This window comes from Kalmanozyma brasiliensis (assembly GCF_000497045.1).
Source record: "Kalmanozyma brasiliensis GHG001 unplaced genomic scaffold PSEUBRA_SCAF14, whole genome shotgun sequence".
Taxonomy (NCBI): Eukaryota; Fungi; Basidiomycota; class Ustilaginomycetes; order Ustilaginales; genus Kalmanozyma; species Kalmanozyma brasiliensis.
In genome coordinates, this window is record NW_015961953.1 from 197,285 (window position 1) to 213,830 (window position 16,546).

The window sequence follows — 16,546 nt, forward strand, 5'->3', positions numbered from 1 at the left end:
TGAGGTGCGGTGTTCATACCTGTGAACCCACCGCCCACGGACGCTCGAGCCCCCATCCCGCTGGCCGACAACATCAAGGGCCTACTGCTTTGGTTTTTTCATCTCACGACCCTCATGTGCAGACCTTGATATGCACGGCACCGCCTCGCATTCGTCGTCGCCTGGAGGCGCAGAGCCGAACCACACTTATACCTACACAGCCAGAAGCGCTCGGCCAAGATCCAGACCACGCACCCATCAGCAACACGGTCTCGGGCAGCACTCGGACGAAGACACGACAACGATTCAAATGGACGACGAGTACGAGCTGGAGCATCGGCATGGCTCGGCAAGCAGGCGGCATGACGGATACGAGGAGGACGAGGTCGAGGACGCGGAGGACGCACTCATGCTAGGACCTGCTTCCGCATCAAATGCAAACGGCGACGAAGAGGCGTACGAGCTGGGGCGGAGCAAGTCCAAAAGCCGCGCTGGTCGGCGGCATGCTGCGACAGGGTCGATCTCGGAAAAGTACGATCCGGACGATCCTATGCACATCGTCAGCAAGGCGGTGCCCGAGCATGATGATCCGACGCTGCCCGCGTTGACGTGGAGAGCGCTGCTCGTCGGCTCATTCTTCTGCGTCATCGGTGCGGCGATAGCCCAGCTCTTTTTCTACAAGTCCAACTCGCCCTCATTCAGCAGCTACTTTGTCATCTTGATATCGCTGCCAATGGGGAGGTGGTTGGCACGACGGTTGCCGGAACGTACGATCAAAGTGGGAAAATGGAAGGTGGAGCTCAACCCAGGACCTTTCAGCATCAAGGAGCACATGCTGATTGCCATCATCGCTTCGTCCGGTGCGACTTCGGCGTATGCGAGCGACATCATCAACATTCAAGAACTTTTCTACCACCAACACATGAACTGGCTCTCTTCGCTCACGCTGCTCATCACGACGCAGGTGCTCGGGTTCGGATTCGCTGGCATGGTGACCAACCTCCTGGTCAAGCCCACGTCGATGATCTGGCCGAGCACACTTGTGACTTCATCGCTCTTTCACACGCTACACGACAAAGAAGCACCCAACAATCGCGCCCGCCTGCGTCTCTTCGCATTCGCATTCATCGCCATCTACGTCTACCAGTTCCTTCCAGCACTGCTCGCACCAACGCTGTCGAGCGTAGCCATGCTCTGTCTAGTCGACAACAAGATTCCTGCCTTCCGCTCGCTGAGCTCGGGCTATCACGGTCTGGGCTTCCTCAACCTCACCTTTGATTGGAACGCGGCGGGCATGAGCGGGCCCTTCTACCAACCTTGGTGGGCGGCGCTTAACTTCTTTGCCGGCTTCGCGGGGATGATGTACATCGTCATGCCCATTCTGTATTGGGGATTCAACTTCTGGAACGCTCAGTCGTTCCCCGAAATCCTCAGCGCGGGACTGTACAATACGCAGTACAAGAAGTTTGCGGTCGACACGCTGCTCAACCAGGACAACACGTTGAACGCTCAGGCGTGGGAGACGCAGAAGCCTATGTTGCTGACCCCGTACTTTGCCCTTTCGTACGGACTGGGGTTCGCGACGCTGACGAGCACCGTGACGCACGTCCTTCTATGGCACTGGAAGGACATCAAGCGAGCGGCATCCAACGCCGTCCACGACGACGTGCACAATCGACTCATGCGGGCATACGAGCCGGTCCCGCGCAAGTGGTACGCGACCACCTTCGCGCTCACCACCACCGCCGCTGTGATGCTGGTCATCCTCACACCCGCGCTTCAACTTCCCGTCTGGGCGTTGCTCCTCGCCATCGCCATGGGTCTCCTCTTCATCGCACCCCTCGGCATCCTCCGCGCGGTCTCCGACACCGGAGTAGGCCTCAACATCATCTCCGAGTTCGTCATCGGTTACATCATGCCCGGCAACCCCATTGGGAACATCCTCTTCAAGACCATGGCGTACATGTCGCTCAACCAAGCCCTCGATCTGGTCGCCGACCTCAAGTTGGGCCACTACCTCAAGATTCCGCCCAAGCACATGTTTGTTGCGCAGCTGTGGGGCACGTTGATCGGGTGCGTGGTGAATCTCGTTGTGGTCAACATCGTGCTTGACCCTGCGTCGGGGTATAGGGCGTTTTTGGATGGGACGGTGGAAGATCCGTCGGGGCAGTGGGACGGGAGGAAGGTGCACATCTTCTTCTCGGCCTCGGTCATCTGGGGCTTGGTCGGACCGAAAGAGTTCTTCGCCGGCAGCTATCGCAAGCTCTATTGGGGCTTCCTACTTGGCGCGCTCCTCCCCCTCGGACCCTACTTCCTTCACCGCAAGTACAAGACCAAATGGCTACCCAAGGTGGCTTTCCCGATCATCCTGCATTCGGCAGCCCTCCCACCTGCAGTGCCGACCAACGTCATCATGACCGGCTTCTTCTTCTCCTGGCTCTCGCAGAAACATCTGCGGGAGCATCACCCGGTCTGGTTCGAAAAGTTCAACTACGTGCTGTCGGCTGCGCTGGACGCGGGCGCCAGTGTCAATGCGCTGACCATCTTTGTGTTGACGTTGAGCCTGCTCAAGTATGCGCCTGTGCCGCATTGGGCGGCGAACCCGCTGCAGGATGCGGAACATTGTCGGCCGGGTTCATAGAGTTGTAGGGACTCATAATGCAATGGGACGACGGTCTCCGAGGTCTGCGCAGCGAGCGACGCGATGGAGCAATCTGAGCACGATGAGATGAGAACAGGCTGGGAGACGAACGAGCGAGATTGAAATGACGAACACAAATACACAGATGAGAACCGGGAGACGCTAGAGCGGGTGAAACAGACGAATGATCGTGACGACTCAGTAGCCGCCACGGCCACGTCCACGGCCGCCGAACCCGCCCCTTCCACCGCCAGGCGCACCACCTCGTCCACCGCCAAATCCGCCACCCCTTGCACCGCCGAATCCACCGCCCCGCCCGCCTGCACCACCCCTAGCACCGAACCCGCCCCTGCCACCCGGGGCGCCTCGTCCACCACCAAATCCGCCCCTCCCTCTTGGCGCACCTCCCCTACCCCCGAATCCTCCCCTAGCACCGAAGCCACCAGCACCTCCACGGCCAGCACCACCCTTCTTCTTCGGCGCCTTGGTCAGCGACTTCGGCTTGGGCAAAAAGCGCTCGATCGGCAACAGCTTCTCGCCCGAAATGTACACCTTGTCGTCTGACTTGAACGATGTCGCCACCATGCCGGGGTCCATTTTGACTGTGAAGAAGACTTCGTTGATAGGTCCGAGGATTTCGTCCACCTTGCCGATTTGGGATTTGTTCTCCAGGCTGTGCGAGTGCGAAGTAAGGCGAGTCGACGAGCAGAGCAGAGCGAAGCGAAGCAGAGGGAACGAGTCGAGTTGAACAGAGGCGAATCGAAACGAGTCGAAGGCGAGTCCAGGGAAGCGTAGCAGAGCAAAACGGAACAAGTCAATGCGAAACAGGGAATCAAAAGGTCAGCAGCCGTCCCCTGCACAGAGCGAAACCTTGGAAAATGGTGTATACATACTAGATGGGAGCGTTGAAGTAAGGCACGTGCCGAGCGTCGGTCGACTGGCAGAGCATCTCGCCCTCGACGGCGTGCATGAAGGTGCCCATGGGCTGGACGGTCTCGGGAGGGCCAGCGTTGGCGTAGCCGCCGCGTCCACCGCCGCCAAAGCCACCACGGCCACCGCGCGAGGAGAAGCCGCCGCGACCGCCACGGTCACCACCGCCTCCACGTCCACCTCCGCGGTATGACATGTTGTAATGTGTATAGGTCGTTTATGTGTCGATCGTGCCGGAGCGAATGAAGTCCTCGTCTAGATGCCGATCAAGGGTGCGCGAGGTCGATCGTGTGCTTCAGCCTGCGATGAAGGAGACGATGATGATGGTGAGCAAGCTTCGAGATCAAAGACGATGCCAAAGTCAGAGCCCAAACGTCCAAAAAAAGTCAAAAATTTCCCTTTGCGCTGTGAGTTCTTCCTGCCCGTCGAGGGCGCTAACAGCTCGGAATAATCGACGGAGCCGATGAAGAAGCATTTCGCACGAGAAGACCTTTCCATCCGGCTCGGCTTTCTGCGAGAAGCATTTCAGGGTCCAGCTTCCAAAAAAAGTTGGAGCCTCTTCCTGCTCAGCTTCCAAGATACCTGGCCTCGTCAGTGGTCGCTCCTGCAGCCCCGTGTTGACAATGCTGGCATCGACACACCCTTCAACCTGGCAATGAGCTAGCGATATGTCGCTCTCCGACCTCCTCAACATCTCTCGCACGGTGCGCCGAGACAAGGCGCAGCAGCAGGACCTTCTGCCCGTCCCCACCTCCAGCACCTCAACGCCGGCTCGGCTGTGCAACATCTGCTACGCCAGGCCGGCGGGCTACAACTGTCCCCGATGCAACATCCCATATTGCTCACTGGTGTGTTTTCGGAGGAAGGAGCATGAGGAGTGCTCGAGTGCATTTGCTTCGTCCGAGATCAGCGTGGCGTCCGGGTCAAATGTTCTGGTTGAGGAGGAGAGGGAGCGGCGGAAGGTGGTGGACATTCTCGGGAGGCTGGAGAGCGGAGAGAGGGAGGCGAGAGAGAGACAAGAGGATGAAGAGGATAGCAGCGAGGTTGAGGACGGGGATGAAGGGGCGGATGTCCGGGTGGGGTTGACAGCTGAGGACATCGAAGGCGCCTCGACGGATGCGTTGCTCGCCATGCTGACGCCGAAGGAGAGGGTTAGATTCTTGGCCGCCGCCAGTGATCCGGCGCACGCAAAGGTATTGATGGAGCGGCTTGACAGGAAGGCCGAACGACGGGCAAGGCTAGACATGGCATCAAAGCAACAAGGCGTTCTGATAGCATCGACTTCCGACGTTACACCACGCCAGGCCAGGCCGACAACGCAGTGGCAAACCTCGCCCTGGTTCGAGAAAGCAGGCGCAAGTCCCGCCTTTTCCCGCAGATCGACGGACCAAATCTCGTCCTTCGTAGCGGCGCTTGCCAAGATTCTCTCGGCTCGAGATTCCATCTCGACAAAGAAGGATTCGCCTGCACCCGTCAACCTCGGCTACAACCTGTGCACCTTCCTCATGGCCCACGCCTACACGTTGAGGAAGATGGACATCGAGAGCCTGTCGGAGGCATCGAATCGTTCCGCATCTAGCACTGCAGCTGTCGAGGCAAATGCAACACACTCGTTGACATCCGTGTTCGAGCCTCCGAACGTGGGAGATCACGACGACGATGAGCCTCCGCCGCTCGAGCCTGACAGTCCGACCATTCCGGCAGCGACTCTGCCTTCCTTGTCGTCCAACACGGACAGTCTGCCGACACCCGCTGCTGAAGCTCAAATTCTCGGTGATCCCAACTTGTTCACGGACGTCTTCACCCAATTGAGTCGCCTAGCATCCTTCATCTTCGAGCACCCCTCGCCCAGCGGCGCGACTTCTCGAGCAAGCAGCAGCGACCACAGCAAGGTGCTCCTGACCTCTCTCGACGAGTCTTCGATGTGGCTCCTCTCGCGACTGTCGCTCGAATCCGAAATTGGCCATGGCGGCGCCGACGCCCTCAGCCTTCAGCTGCTGGAGGATCTCGAAAAGCTGCTCAGTCGCGAGCAACTCGTTCCCACCTTCAGCTCTGATCAAGAGGTCGAGCCGAAGTATATTTTGGCGTCCAAGCTCGCATCGCTATCGCTGCAGCAGGCGTTCGTAGCTGCGCAAACGCCACTTCTGCTCAACGCCGTCGCAGACTTGTACTTCTTCCTCGAGGATCTATCTGTCCTAGCAGCGTCAAAGCCCGCGTTGTCGGCGGACATCAACCCGAAGGCCATCAAGCTGTCGCAAAGGAAACTTTGCTTCTACTTCTGCAATGCTTTGCCTCGAAGTCAGACACTGCTTGCCGAGGTGCAGGCCTCCATCCACAGCCTTCGCCTCCAAATTGGTGCAGCGAGCCAAGCCGACAAACTCGCGGCGGCCATCAGTCTGGCGGACACAGACCACGCCACCACGTCGCCACACGTTGGCATCGCTATTCAAGAGTAAGGTTGACCGCAAGCCGCGTGCAACCAGCAATCGTATGTTCTACATACATTCGTCAATTGACACCGATTCGATCAGTAAAGCGAACAATGACAGTAGCGAGCCATCTGCAACAGCTTGACTTGCCCTTGACGCGCAACGAATGATGGTGAGGGGCTCGCTAAGCAGTGTCTGATGACACGAGGAGGACAAGGTCTTCGATTAGCCGAGACAGCTCTTGTTTCTTCGCCGAGTCTGCGACCAGAGCGCCACGTTGCGCGGTTGACAAAGCATCTTGTGCCTCTAGCACTTGCAGCATTGGTCCCACACTGTCGTCCCAGAATTGCGACAGGTGAACATGCAGCGCCAGAGCAGCGAGGAGACGATAGAGCGTCTCGTCGGATTCCGACTCGTTGACGATGGCCTGCAACAAAGCGGATGCCAGCTCGGATTCCCACGTCTCGCCAAGTCGACTTCCTAGCATTGGCGGAGCTTGTGGGTCTCGATTCGTCCAATCGACCCGCTCAGCGTGCTGATGGAGCGCCAGATTGAAGGCACACGTCGCAGCGCCGCTTCGGACGCCTGCGTCGGGGCAGAGCAACAAGCTCGTCGTGAGCTCGAGAACAAGACTGCGAACATTCTCGTGCGACTCGATCACCTCGGTGAAGGCAGAGGAAGCTGCCAAGTTCGTCAGCAGGCGTGCTGCGGTGAGAAGAAGTGGTCGCTGTGTTGGCAACCATTCGCCTTTGTACGCTAGGTCAGAGACGAGCGACAGAAGACGTGTCATACCGTTGACGTCCTTTCGATCATCAGCAGCAGGCTGTCTGAAGGCGACCTTCACAAAGCTTTCATGCAGCGCCGAGAGACGGTAGAGGTCGAGGATCGGGAAAAGCGAGTTGATAGCAAGCGTGTCGGACAGCTGCTTTGCAACGTTTGACGTCTCCTCGGGCAGATTCGCTGGGGCAGCCCGTTGAGCTTTGCTATCGCGCGTCGCCTCGAGCCAGGGTACCCAGACACTTGCAATGCTCTTGCGTGCTACTTGCAGATCGGCTTTCTCTGCGAAGCTCTTGGCAGGATGCTGCGCTATGTTCGTGTCGATCTTCTGGAGCAGCGAGGCGAAGTTGGGCAGGGCCGAGTACAAATGCGGCTGGGTTGGGAGGGAGTTGAGCGCCTTGAATGGCTTTGACAGGCGAGCGTGAGGATGTGGCGGATAGGCGTCGAAGAGCATCACATCGACCGCAGTCTTGAGCTCGCCGATATCAGCCCCTCGCAACTGATTCGTTTCCTTGCCAAAGGTGTAGAACTTGATGGTCGGGGTAGCTGTCACGCCAGAAGTAGCAAAAAGGCTCGAGGTTGAAGCGTTGGAGTCGACCTGCAAAAAAGCGATCCGCTTGTGATTGCCCGGTTTGGACTCGTCGACGTGATGGTGATGCGCCAGATCTACGAAAGCTGGTTTGATGATGCGACATGGAGGACATGTTTCAGATGTGAAGAGCACTGCCACGCATGGAAACACGGACACGATCTCGTTGAGCTGAGTTGTGCTGGTGACGTGGTGGACGGGGTCGGCCGAAGGCTTTTGCGAAGGCGTGCTGCTTTCTATAGGCGTGTTGCCTGTGTAAGCCCGAGATGCGACTTGGTGGAGCAGATCATTGCCAAGTCCGTTCGCAGCAGGAGCTGTGAGGTCAACAGCGGGCGCTCTGAACATGGAGTCGATCTGTGGTCGCAGCATCTGACCGAACGGTGTGCTGAGAAAGTCTTGCGGCAGAGATCGAATGTGTGCGGGGATGTCGGCGCCTGTGAGGATCTGTGCTACCTCCTGCGTGAAGTTGTTGCAGTTCCACGAGAGAAGATTGTAGTCCTGTGGGCGGAAGCGATCGCGCAAGTCCGGAAGCAGAGCACCTTCAAACGTCTCGCGGTCTATTGAGGTGGAGCCAAGGTCGAAGGTCTCGATAGGCGCTCCGTGGTGCGAAGCACCTGGATAGGTGATCGAGATGCCCTGACCAAAGAAGTACTCGCGGTCATAGGCAACGATGCTTGTATGCCAGATGCCGTCGATCTGACGTCCAGTCAATGACATCGACATACTCCTTGCCATGCCTCTCGAGAGATCATATACGTAGAGCTTGACGGGATGCTCCGCGTCATCATTGCCTTGCGCGGTCGCCATCGTCTTGGATCAGGCTCAGTTGGATACAGGAAGGAGACGGGAATTCGAGCAGGAAGGAGTGAGGGCGTGGCTCAGCCTTTCTTCCAACTCCAAGCTGATTCAGGGTCCAAGCGATATAAGACTCGTCATCCTTCGTTCTTCCTGCCAAAACCTCCACCACAGCCTTCGCCGCCATTCAAGGTGTGAGATCTTGTTCTGCTCCCTGCAAGTAAATGATAAATCGGCGATGCATCGTTTGAGGCTCCGTGTTCCCACTCGGCCTCCTTGCATGATTTTGAGGCGCTTTCAACACATCAGCCTACACCAGCTGAAAGCGCCACCCCCTCTCCGAGGCTCAGACCCGTGCCCGAGCCTTGTTTGCGAGCTACCAGTTGGGCCAGTGATGGTGGCGCGCGCATGTGAGAGAGCTTTCTCTCTGTGCGAACGATATAGGGCTGTCATGGGCAGAGCTGCGAAGGTGTCGGCGCTCTACTAAATTTGGCCCGCCTCGCTAAGCGTGGTCAGCCATTCGAGAGGTAGCTCGTGCGGTCCAACACAGACTGGAGAGCGGATCACGCGCCTCGCCCATTCAGCCTGTGTCACTCTCGCTCTCCGCGATTTTTCGACTCAGGGTCTCACCAGAAGTCGGTGTCAGGTGCAGCAGGGTTCGCAACGCAAGCGAGCATCGCGTTTGAGCTTCGGAAGAGCAGCGGCTGCTGACTGACTCTTTTGCCGCGCGCCGTGTGCTGTTGCTCTCGCTGTATGCACTTTGTGTGTGTGTGTCTTTCTAGCGACCGCTGACTCTGCTTCGACGCCATCACATCAAGTCGCAAACACATTCCGATCCAGGTTCTTGCCTTGCCACTCCAACGTTTGAAGCTCTCTTCCGGATTCTCGCTCTACCTTCGCGTCCGAAACACTCCGTAGCCACGGCTGGATCAGGATGGTGAAAGAAGTCTCCTCCGCTCAGGAGTTCGATGCGGAGCTGAGCTCGGCCGGCTCCAAGCTGGTCGTGGTCGACTTCCACGCTGTCTGTAAGTGCCGCCAGCATCACTTCTCCAGACTCCTTCCCACGTCTTTCTCACCTTCTCCTTCGCTTTCACTCTTAATCTTGACTCAGGGTGCGGACCGTGCAAGGTGATTGCGCCCGTGTTCCAGCGACTTGCATCTCAGTACACCAGCGTCGTCTTCCTCAAGGTCGACGTTGACCGTGTTCAACCAGTCGCACAACGATACAGCGTTCGCGCCATGCCCACCTTCCTCTTCCTCAAGAACAAGAGCGTCGTCGAGACCCTTCAAGGCGCTGATCCCAACCGACTCACTGCGCTTGTCAAGCAGCATTCCTCGGGGGCCTCGTCTGCCTTCTCTGGCTCGGGTCAGACGCTCTCTGGCAGCGGCTCTTCGTCCAACTCGTTTGGTGCGCGCACTGTAGCTGACATCACCGACGGCCATGTAAGCTTCGAAAACCTCCTGCCGTTGCTTGTGCTCGGTGCCTACCTTCTGTACCTCTACCTCGGCCAGTAGTCCACATCGATGCACGAATTCTTCAACGCTGCTTTCAACCATGCATCTTTGTGTCTGCGCGTGTCCTCCAGTCGAGCGAAGTTCAGCCAGGCTGACACAATCACCTTGCTTGCCTGCATTTCACACATTCTGTTCCCCAACAGTCTTCTCTCCTCAAGACAGTCGAGGCGAATCGATCGTCGGCGTTGAACGAAAAGCCAGATCACCGTTTGCAGGACATACTCAATGGTCCCAACGGCGGCAAGTGGCTCGAGAGCGATGCCGACGAGCAACTGCTCATTCACCTTAGTGTAAGTCCGAAGCGCGGTCGCTCTGGACCTGATTCATGCTTCTGACTAATGACATTTGCACACGCACAGTTCAAGCAACGTGTCAAGCTTTCAGGGATCCTCCTCCGAACATTGCCCTCACAGTCAGCTCATGCGCCCAAGCAGATCAAGATTTTTGCCAATCGACCGGGACTCAGCTTCGACGACGCAACTGCAGACACGGCCGACCAAGAGGCCGAGCTGTCAGAGGAGCACGTTCGTGGGGGCGAAAATGGAGGCGGCGGCAAGGTCTTCTCGCTCCGCTTTGTCAAGTTCCAAAAGGTCGACTCGCTGACCATTGCCGTGCTCTCCAATCAGGACGACGCAGAGACGACGCGCATCGACGCCATCGACGTGTTCGGCCTTGCCGATCAGGCCACGGACATGAGCGAGCTGCAAAAGATTGCTGCCGAGGGCGAGTCACGCGACATGGACTTCCGCACTGCCTCGAGAACGGGTCTCAAAGGTGGCAGCAGCTCGCCTGGCGGCTACAAAGGTGGCTTCAGTGCACCGCGAAGCTCATCCATTCCCAACATCTCGGCGTATGCCGAACGACCCTCGCGGCACGGCCGATCGCATTCGACCTCGAGTCTGAATCCTCCAATGCCCAAATACAGGCGATCGGTTTCATCCGCCTCGGCGCCTCCGATGCAGCTGGTGGACGAAGAAGATGAGGACGAGTACGTCGGATCCACCGATCGACGCAGGTCAGATCATCATCAGGGCGGCTTTGCTCCGTCAATCCCGCATTCACCACCCTCCATGACCGAGGAGGAAGAGGCAGAGTTCGAAGCCGCGCAGAGGGCAGCGCGCGATACACTCAGCGGATGGCACTATGCACCGCTCGGTGTCGCCCTTGCCCCTCCTCTCGGTGCTCTTTTGGGCGGACACTCTGACGCATGGTCTGATGCCATCCTCCTCATTCTCGCCAGCTTCTGGCTCTACCAATTCCTGCGCATCCCCTGGGAGATGTACTACGCTTCAAGGACCCGCATCGTGCTTTCCGTCGATCAGGACGACGACGACGCGGTCGAGCAGGATGGGCAGGACACTTCTGCGCGCAAGTCTCCAGAAACAGCTGAGCGCAAGGAAGCTCGTCGAGCAGCAGCGGCTGAACTCCGCCGATCGGAGCTGCTGAGTCTTGTCTTTTGCGTCCTTAGCCCTCTGGTCGGTGCATACATGCTGCATTGGATGCGCGAGACCATGACCGACGGCAACAAGTACCTCAACACGTTCAACATCCGCCTCTTCACCCTCGCCGCTGGCATCAAGCCTTGGTCGCATGCCATGAGCCTCATTCGACGTCGAATGCTGCACCTGCAGGAGGAAGTTCACCACCCGTCGTCCAAGGTCGAAAAGATGAACCAGCGCATCCGTCGTCTCGAAGCGGACCTGTCGAGTCTGCGCAAAATGTATGCCACCAAGAATGAGCTCCGCGTTCTGCGCGACCACGAGGCGCAGTTGGGCCGAGCAGTGCGCCGATCCGAGAGGAAGGAGGAACACCTCCGATTGTCAGCAGAGGAGAAGTTCAGCATTGTCGAGGGCCGGCTGGAGGATCTGCTGCGAGAGGTGGCCATCAACGCCGAGTTGATCGAGGACGAGCGCAGGGAGCGAGAACGGGCAGCAAGCGCTCGAATTTCGCTCTTTGCAGCGATCAAATACCTCATCGGCTCCGGTCAAGCTCGTCACACAACTCCAAAGCACTACCTGCACGACATGCCTCGCAGCCTTCCGTCGACGGCGTCGCTGGGACTTGGAGCCATGTCACCCGAGTCGGAAGCCAGCATCGAGGCTCATCTGCCCTCTGCTGCCAGTCAGAGCCTCAGCCCGACTGGACCAGCTCGCACTATCACTGGCACGCCTACATCCTTCGCCGCGCGCGATAAGGCTTCCTCTGAACGCCACGGCGAGGCACCTTCCACGACCGCTCCTGCGCGCCCCAAACATGGCAACGGCAATGCCGTCGTTTCCCGCTCTCGCACCAGCAACAACATCCATCACGTCTCTGGCCCCTGGTGGGAACGCGGAATGGCCTTCTACCTCTTCCTCCCGCTCAACGTCTCCAGCGCTGCCATCCGCTTTGCTGGCGAGAAGGTGAAGCACATTCTCGAGGACTCGGAGCAGGAAGCCGCCAGGAATCAACGCAAGACGCTGCAGTATCAGAAGCATCTCGCCGACCAGCAGCTGCAGCAGCATCAACGCAAAATGTCGCAGCAGCAGCAGATGCTGAGCCCTACCCGGACGCGTGGCGAGGCACCGCCGAGCATCAAGGTCGCTGCCCCCCCTGCTGGGCGTGTTCGTTGAGCTAGCACCGTCGCTTCACCCTTACTTGAATCTTCACACTCGTTCTCGCTCTTATGACCTATCGTTGATACCCACACGCACGCATTCTTTCGGATGCCGATACCTCCATCTCTCCATTTCTATTGTACATCTACCTCTTCTGTATGTATCTCTATCCCTCGTCGTCATGGAAGTCAGTATGCCAACAACCAGAGCGCGCTCGCGCCTATGCCTGTGCCAACAACGAGCATCACCGCATGAACGATCCGACTCGTGTGTCCGTCGTTGAGAAAGACGCCTTCGGTCTCATCAAAGTCGACCTGTTCCTTCTCCAATCCCCTCTCCGCATTCAAATAGTCGACGGTTCCAGCGCCTAGGGAGATGATGGACAGGGCGAAGAAGATGCCCGCAAAGACTTTGGTGGACAGTGGGAGGTGGTCCCAATCGACCGGCTCGTTTTGGCGCCTTCTCGGGGTGGAGTACGATCGAGCGGTGTCGGGTAGTTGCAGCTGCAGAATCAACGAGGCGGATAGAATTGCCAGCAAGCAGGAGAGGCGGAGCCAGGAGAAGAAGTTGCGTTCGCGAGCGAGAAAGTCGCGTGCAGAAGAGCTCGACGTCTCCTTGACCTGCAGAAAGGTTTGTGCCCACCTCAACGGTTTCAGGGCTGTTGATCTGAGCTGGACCGTTTCTGAGTTCGAGTCTTCGGGGTGTGGGTCATCGTCGCGGATGGTGATGAGCGAGCTGTCTTGTCGAATCGTCCGCGTCCTCCCTTCATCGGCCCTCGGCGATGCAGGTCTGGATGATTCTGGAGTGCCGTTCTTTGACGTCGGCGAACGAGGCGATAGCGCCCGAGGGTAAGCATTGGGGATATGCAGTGACAACCGACCACTGCCCGCACCGCTGCTCTTAGGCCCATGGTGGCTATGTTCCGAGATACCTGTGTTGATGCGCTTGAGACCCTTCAGGCTTGACTCTTGCGACGGACCGCCCGGCATCTTGAGTTGAGGGAGGATGGAAGAAGCGGCAGGCAAGTGGACAAGATGGTTAACAAGGTCTGATGGTTCAAGGGTCCGAGGCCAAGACCTGCAGGAGCGTGCATGACGTGATTTCGCCCTGTGAGAGCCGAATTTCTGTGTGTGGAGCTGAGCCACTACTCGGTCTAACAAACTTAGAAATTCCGAGCGACATGGTCTTGATAGCTGTCACAGGTCTCATCACTGCTGCTAAGAATACCCGTTGCACCTTGTCGGCGTTGGGACAAAGGCTGAATGCGAGCGATAGCAAAAGCCGGAAGGCCAATCAAGAAGACGTCGGTGACAGGGAATGGTCCTGGATTAACGCAGGGGCGGCACTACCGCGGCTCAGAGCAAACTTCTCGTCCTGGATTGTTGTGTCCCAGCATTGATGCTGCATCGTGCATCGAGCGGCCGGACGCTTCCGTCGGAGAGTCGGAGCCTGGACGAGGTTGCCGGTGTCTAAGGCCACATTGTTCGCTCTGGCAAGGAGCACTTCGGGTCCTGCAGCAGACATCTGTGACGCTTGGGCAGCAATGACTGGGTCTGCAGCGTCATTGTGCGAAGCTTGAAAAGCAAGGGACGCAGTGTCAATGACGTGGTCCCTTAGCAGTCACGTCTTCTCGGCCTGCAGGTCCCCATTGTTGAAGGGGAAACGAAGCGATGGGGATAGGGGGCCGCAGTCAATTTGAGCGGCATACAGTACTTCTGCAAGAGGCACGTTGAGTTCGGACAGCGTCAGGGCCGGACAGCACGCGGCCGTAAAGTGCTCAGATCGGATGGTGTCGGCAGGACACGATGGGATTGCCAACGTACGACCTGGGGCGCTCGTTGTATGGCGATCTCGGTTGCGCCAAACGAAGGTCTCCTTGCCGCGTCTCGGTTCCCACGCTTTTGAGCAACGCGAAGGGCGCCCACCATCTTTGAGTTGGGCGTACGACGCCCGCCTTTGTTTTTTCGACAGCGCGGAGTTGCAACTTTAGAGCTTTGCTTGAAGACCCTCGTGGGGCTGCCACCATCTTGCCCTGGCCCGTTGTCGATCCCCTTTCAGTGCGTTAGTCGAGAAACTCTTGCAGGGCCACCGCAAAGCTAGAATCGCTAGCGAATACAGCTAGAACACTCATCTGCACATATATCATCAAGTTGGCCCGCTAGAACCATTGTTTGTGCTACTGCAGACCACTTATGGTAAAGATGATGTATCAGCGAAGATCTGCGATGAAAGGGCAAAGGAGAAGCGAAGCTCCAGAGCACTCTGAGCGAGAACGGACGCTCCTCGTATGGCCCCTTGCTTAGCCTCGTTGTCGGGATTGGCGCTCGTGCCACCGCGCCCTATCTCGTTGCCACCTCCCTTTTGCACCACCGCGTGCCTTGCTTGGTGAACTTGATTGTTTCTCTCTCATTGACAAGCCTTCCCTGCCTAGGCTCTGTGCTTCAATTCGACTTCGCAAAGAGATAGGAATCAGACGTCCATGCTCCGACTGAACAATGGCGATCCTGCCTCCGACAAGTTTGATTTCTGCCCCTTTCTGGTGGGAAGATTTTCTAGGCTCGCTTCCATTGGATCAGCTGAGCGATCAGAACAATGGGGACCACAAACGAGATTCGGAACGATGCTAAGCGCTGTCCAATGGCTCCAACTCGGCACGATGAATCTGCCCCTGTCGACCAAGTCACAGACGCTAGAGAAAAGAGGGTAGGCGAGGCCCACAAAGCTTTCTTTAGCGGAGACGTACGCGAGCAGACCCTTTTTAACGCTCTTTCGCCCACGACGGCAAACAAAGGGAGAGACGAAAAGCAAACCCACCAACCCACTTTTAGAACGTCACGGTGCTGCAGCTGCACCATGCACGTCAGGCAGATCAGTGCACGCCTGCATGAACCACAGCAGAAAGGGCCGGCCAGCAAATCGACCGTCTTGTCCGTGATTGTCCCTTTTCACTGATCACAATTTCGACAGGTTGAAGCTCTTTTTCCTTCGGTTGTCGCATTCATGCATGCAGGTATGCGCGAATGGGCTGTGACTGTAGAGAGGAAAATCAGTGCTTTCACCAGTTAGACTCGAGAGACTCCTTTGTAGGTCGGAACAGAAGCCGAGCTGGCTGAGCTGCTGCTGCTGCTATTGCTCCACAGCCAGACTCATTCCCTGCTGGCTGTGGCTGAGGCAGCGAAGAGGGACGTTCCGAGTCAACGGGCGAGCCTTTGCAGGGGGTCAGGGCGCAGCTCTCAAATGGCGCTATCAACAGAATCATCTTCTGGCTTCGAGTGCAGAGGCCGTAATGGTCGATAAGAGAGTCCCTTTGAGCCGTCTCTCTTCCTCTCTCGACAGCGATCTAGCCACCCTCGCTCGAGCATGAAGTTTGGTCTGATTGCAGATCTGCTGCAGCTAGTGCATCGCCCCCGCGCTCTTTTCTTCTTGTCGCTCCGCAAATTCGCGGCATTGTGACACGGACCTCGTCGCAGACCTCGGACCTCGGACGGCCATCTGCTTTGACGGATTGCCTGACATGGTCAAGATGCCGAAGGGGGTCCTCTTCCGCGCGCAGACCACGAGCCTTGACCCTTGCTTTTGGTCTTGCGACAAGGGGTCTGTGAATGGCGTCCGTGTCCCTGCGGAAGAACTCAAGCCGTCCTGCTGATTCGACCCAATCCGCTTTCAATGGAAAGCATTGACAGACTGTCAAGCCACAGCGACGAAGCGCAAGGGCCATCTTTGCTACTTTTGTCCGGTGATAGGACTCGAGGCCCGGTTATGCTCGCCGGCCCGTCGCTCTCCTACCTCGAGCCCAGTAGATGAGCTAGCAGAATAGCTGCTGCCCTATTGAGCAGTTCCATCGGAACGCCACACCGAGTGCTCTATCGCCACTCTCTGCTGCTCTCACCTCTCTTGGAGTCTGTGATTGCGGAAGAAGCCTGCTCCGTGCCTGCGCCGTGGTGTATGCTCTCCCTCATACAAGGTTGACTCGCCGCCGCTAGACCCTCTCAACTTCAGGCTCGCCCAACCTTAAAGCTTCGCCACAAAGGGAACGTCGATTCTTCCGTCTTCCCTCTTCTTCCTCCTCACCTTCATCCACACTGACTACTTCCACTCTGCGCAGTCACTCCATCGGACGTCCCCCTCACTCCTTCCTACCGCACCATTAAAGACCATCGTCGTCCGCAAGAGTCTTCTTCATCTCTCTTTTCCCTCCTCGGCCAACTCCTATTCGACGCATACATCTGCACCTCGAATCATTCATTCGCTCCATCGCTAGCAACATCCATCTCATATCTGCACAGCAACCATC

At 57.6% G+C, this 16,546-nt stretch overlaps 6 protein-coding genes across 6 annotated transcripts; 3 read left to right on the forward strand and 3 right to left on the reverse strand.

Annotated features, from left to right (window-relative positions):
* Nucleotides 1-130: 130 nt before the first annotated feature.
* PSEUBRA_001520 (Oligopeptide transporter, OPT superfamily) lies at nucleotides 131-2,620 on the forward strand (the record flags this gene model as incomplete). Its single annotated transcript, XM_016434764.2, has 1 exon — nucleotides 131-2,620. The coding sequence occupies one exon, from the start codon at nucleotides 131-133 to the stop codon at nucleotides 2,618-2,620; it is 2,490 nt and encodes an 829-aa protein (XP_016293806.2).
* Nucleotides 2,621-2,818: 198 nt separating this feature from the next.
* PSEUBRA_001521 (H/ACA ribonucleoprotein complex, subunit Gar1/Naf1) lies at nucleotides 2,819-3,746 on the reverse strand (the record flags this gene model as incomplete). Its single annotated transcript, XM_016434777.1, has 2 exons — nucleotides 2,819-3,293; nucleotides 3,514-3,746. The coding sequence occupies 2 exons, from the start codon at nucleotides 3,744-3,746 to the stop codon at nucleotides 2,819-2,821; spliced, it is 708 nt and encodes a 235-aa protein (XP_016293807.1).
* Nucleotides 3,747-4,218: 472 nt separating this feature from the next.
* On the forward strand, nucleotides 4,219-6,006 carry PSEUBRA_001522 (Zinc finger, HIT-type; the record flags this gene model as incomplete). The annotated part of the gene is made up of 1 exon (XM_059464664.1): nucleotides 4,219-6,006. The coding sequence occupies one exon, from the start codon at nucleotides 4,219-4,221 to the stop codon at nucleotides 6,004-6,006; it is 1,788 nt and encodes a 595-aa protein (XP_059321166.1).
* A 157-nt stretch (nucleotides 6,007-6,163) lies between these two features.
* On the reverse strand, nucleotides 6,164-8,152 carry PSEUBRA_001523 (uncharacterized protein; the record flags this gene model as incomplete). Its single annotated transcript, XM_059464665.1, has 1 exon — nucleotides 6,164-8,152. One exon carries the CDS (start codon nucleotides 8,150-8,152, stop codon nucleotides 6,164-6,166), a length of 1,989 nt encoding a protein of 662 aa, XP_059320832.1.
* Nucleotides 8,153-9,074: 922 nt separating this feature from the next.
* PSEUBRA_001524 (PITH domain protein) lies at nucleotides 9,075-12,267 on the forward strand (the record flags this gene model as incomplete). The annotated part of the gene is made up of 4 exons (XM_016434765.1): nucleotides 9,075-9,165; nucleotides 9,252-9,583; nucleotides 9,799-9,945; nucleotides 10,015-12,267. The coding sequence occupies 4 exons, from the start codon at nucleotides 9,075-9,077 to the stop codon at nucleotides 12,265-12,267; spliced, it is 2,823 nt and encodes a 940-aa protein (XP_016293809.1).
* A 173-nt stretch (nucleotides 12,268-12,440) lies between these two features.
* PSEUBRA_001525 (protein of unknown function DUF202) lies at nucleotides 12,441-13,241 on the reverse strand (the record flags this gene model as incomplete). Its single annotated transcript, XM_059464666.1, has 1 exon — nucleotides 12,441-13,241. One exon carries the CDS (start codon nucleotides 13,239-13,241, stop codon nucleotides 12,441-12,443), a length of 801 nt encoding a protein of 266 aa, XP_059321167.1.
* Nucleotides 13,242-16,546: the final 3,305 nt, after the last annotated feature.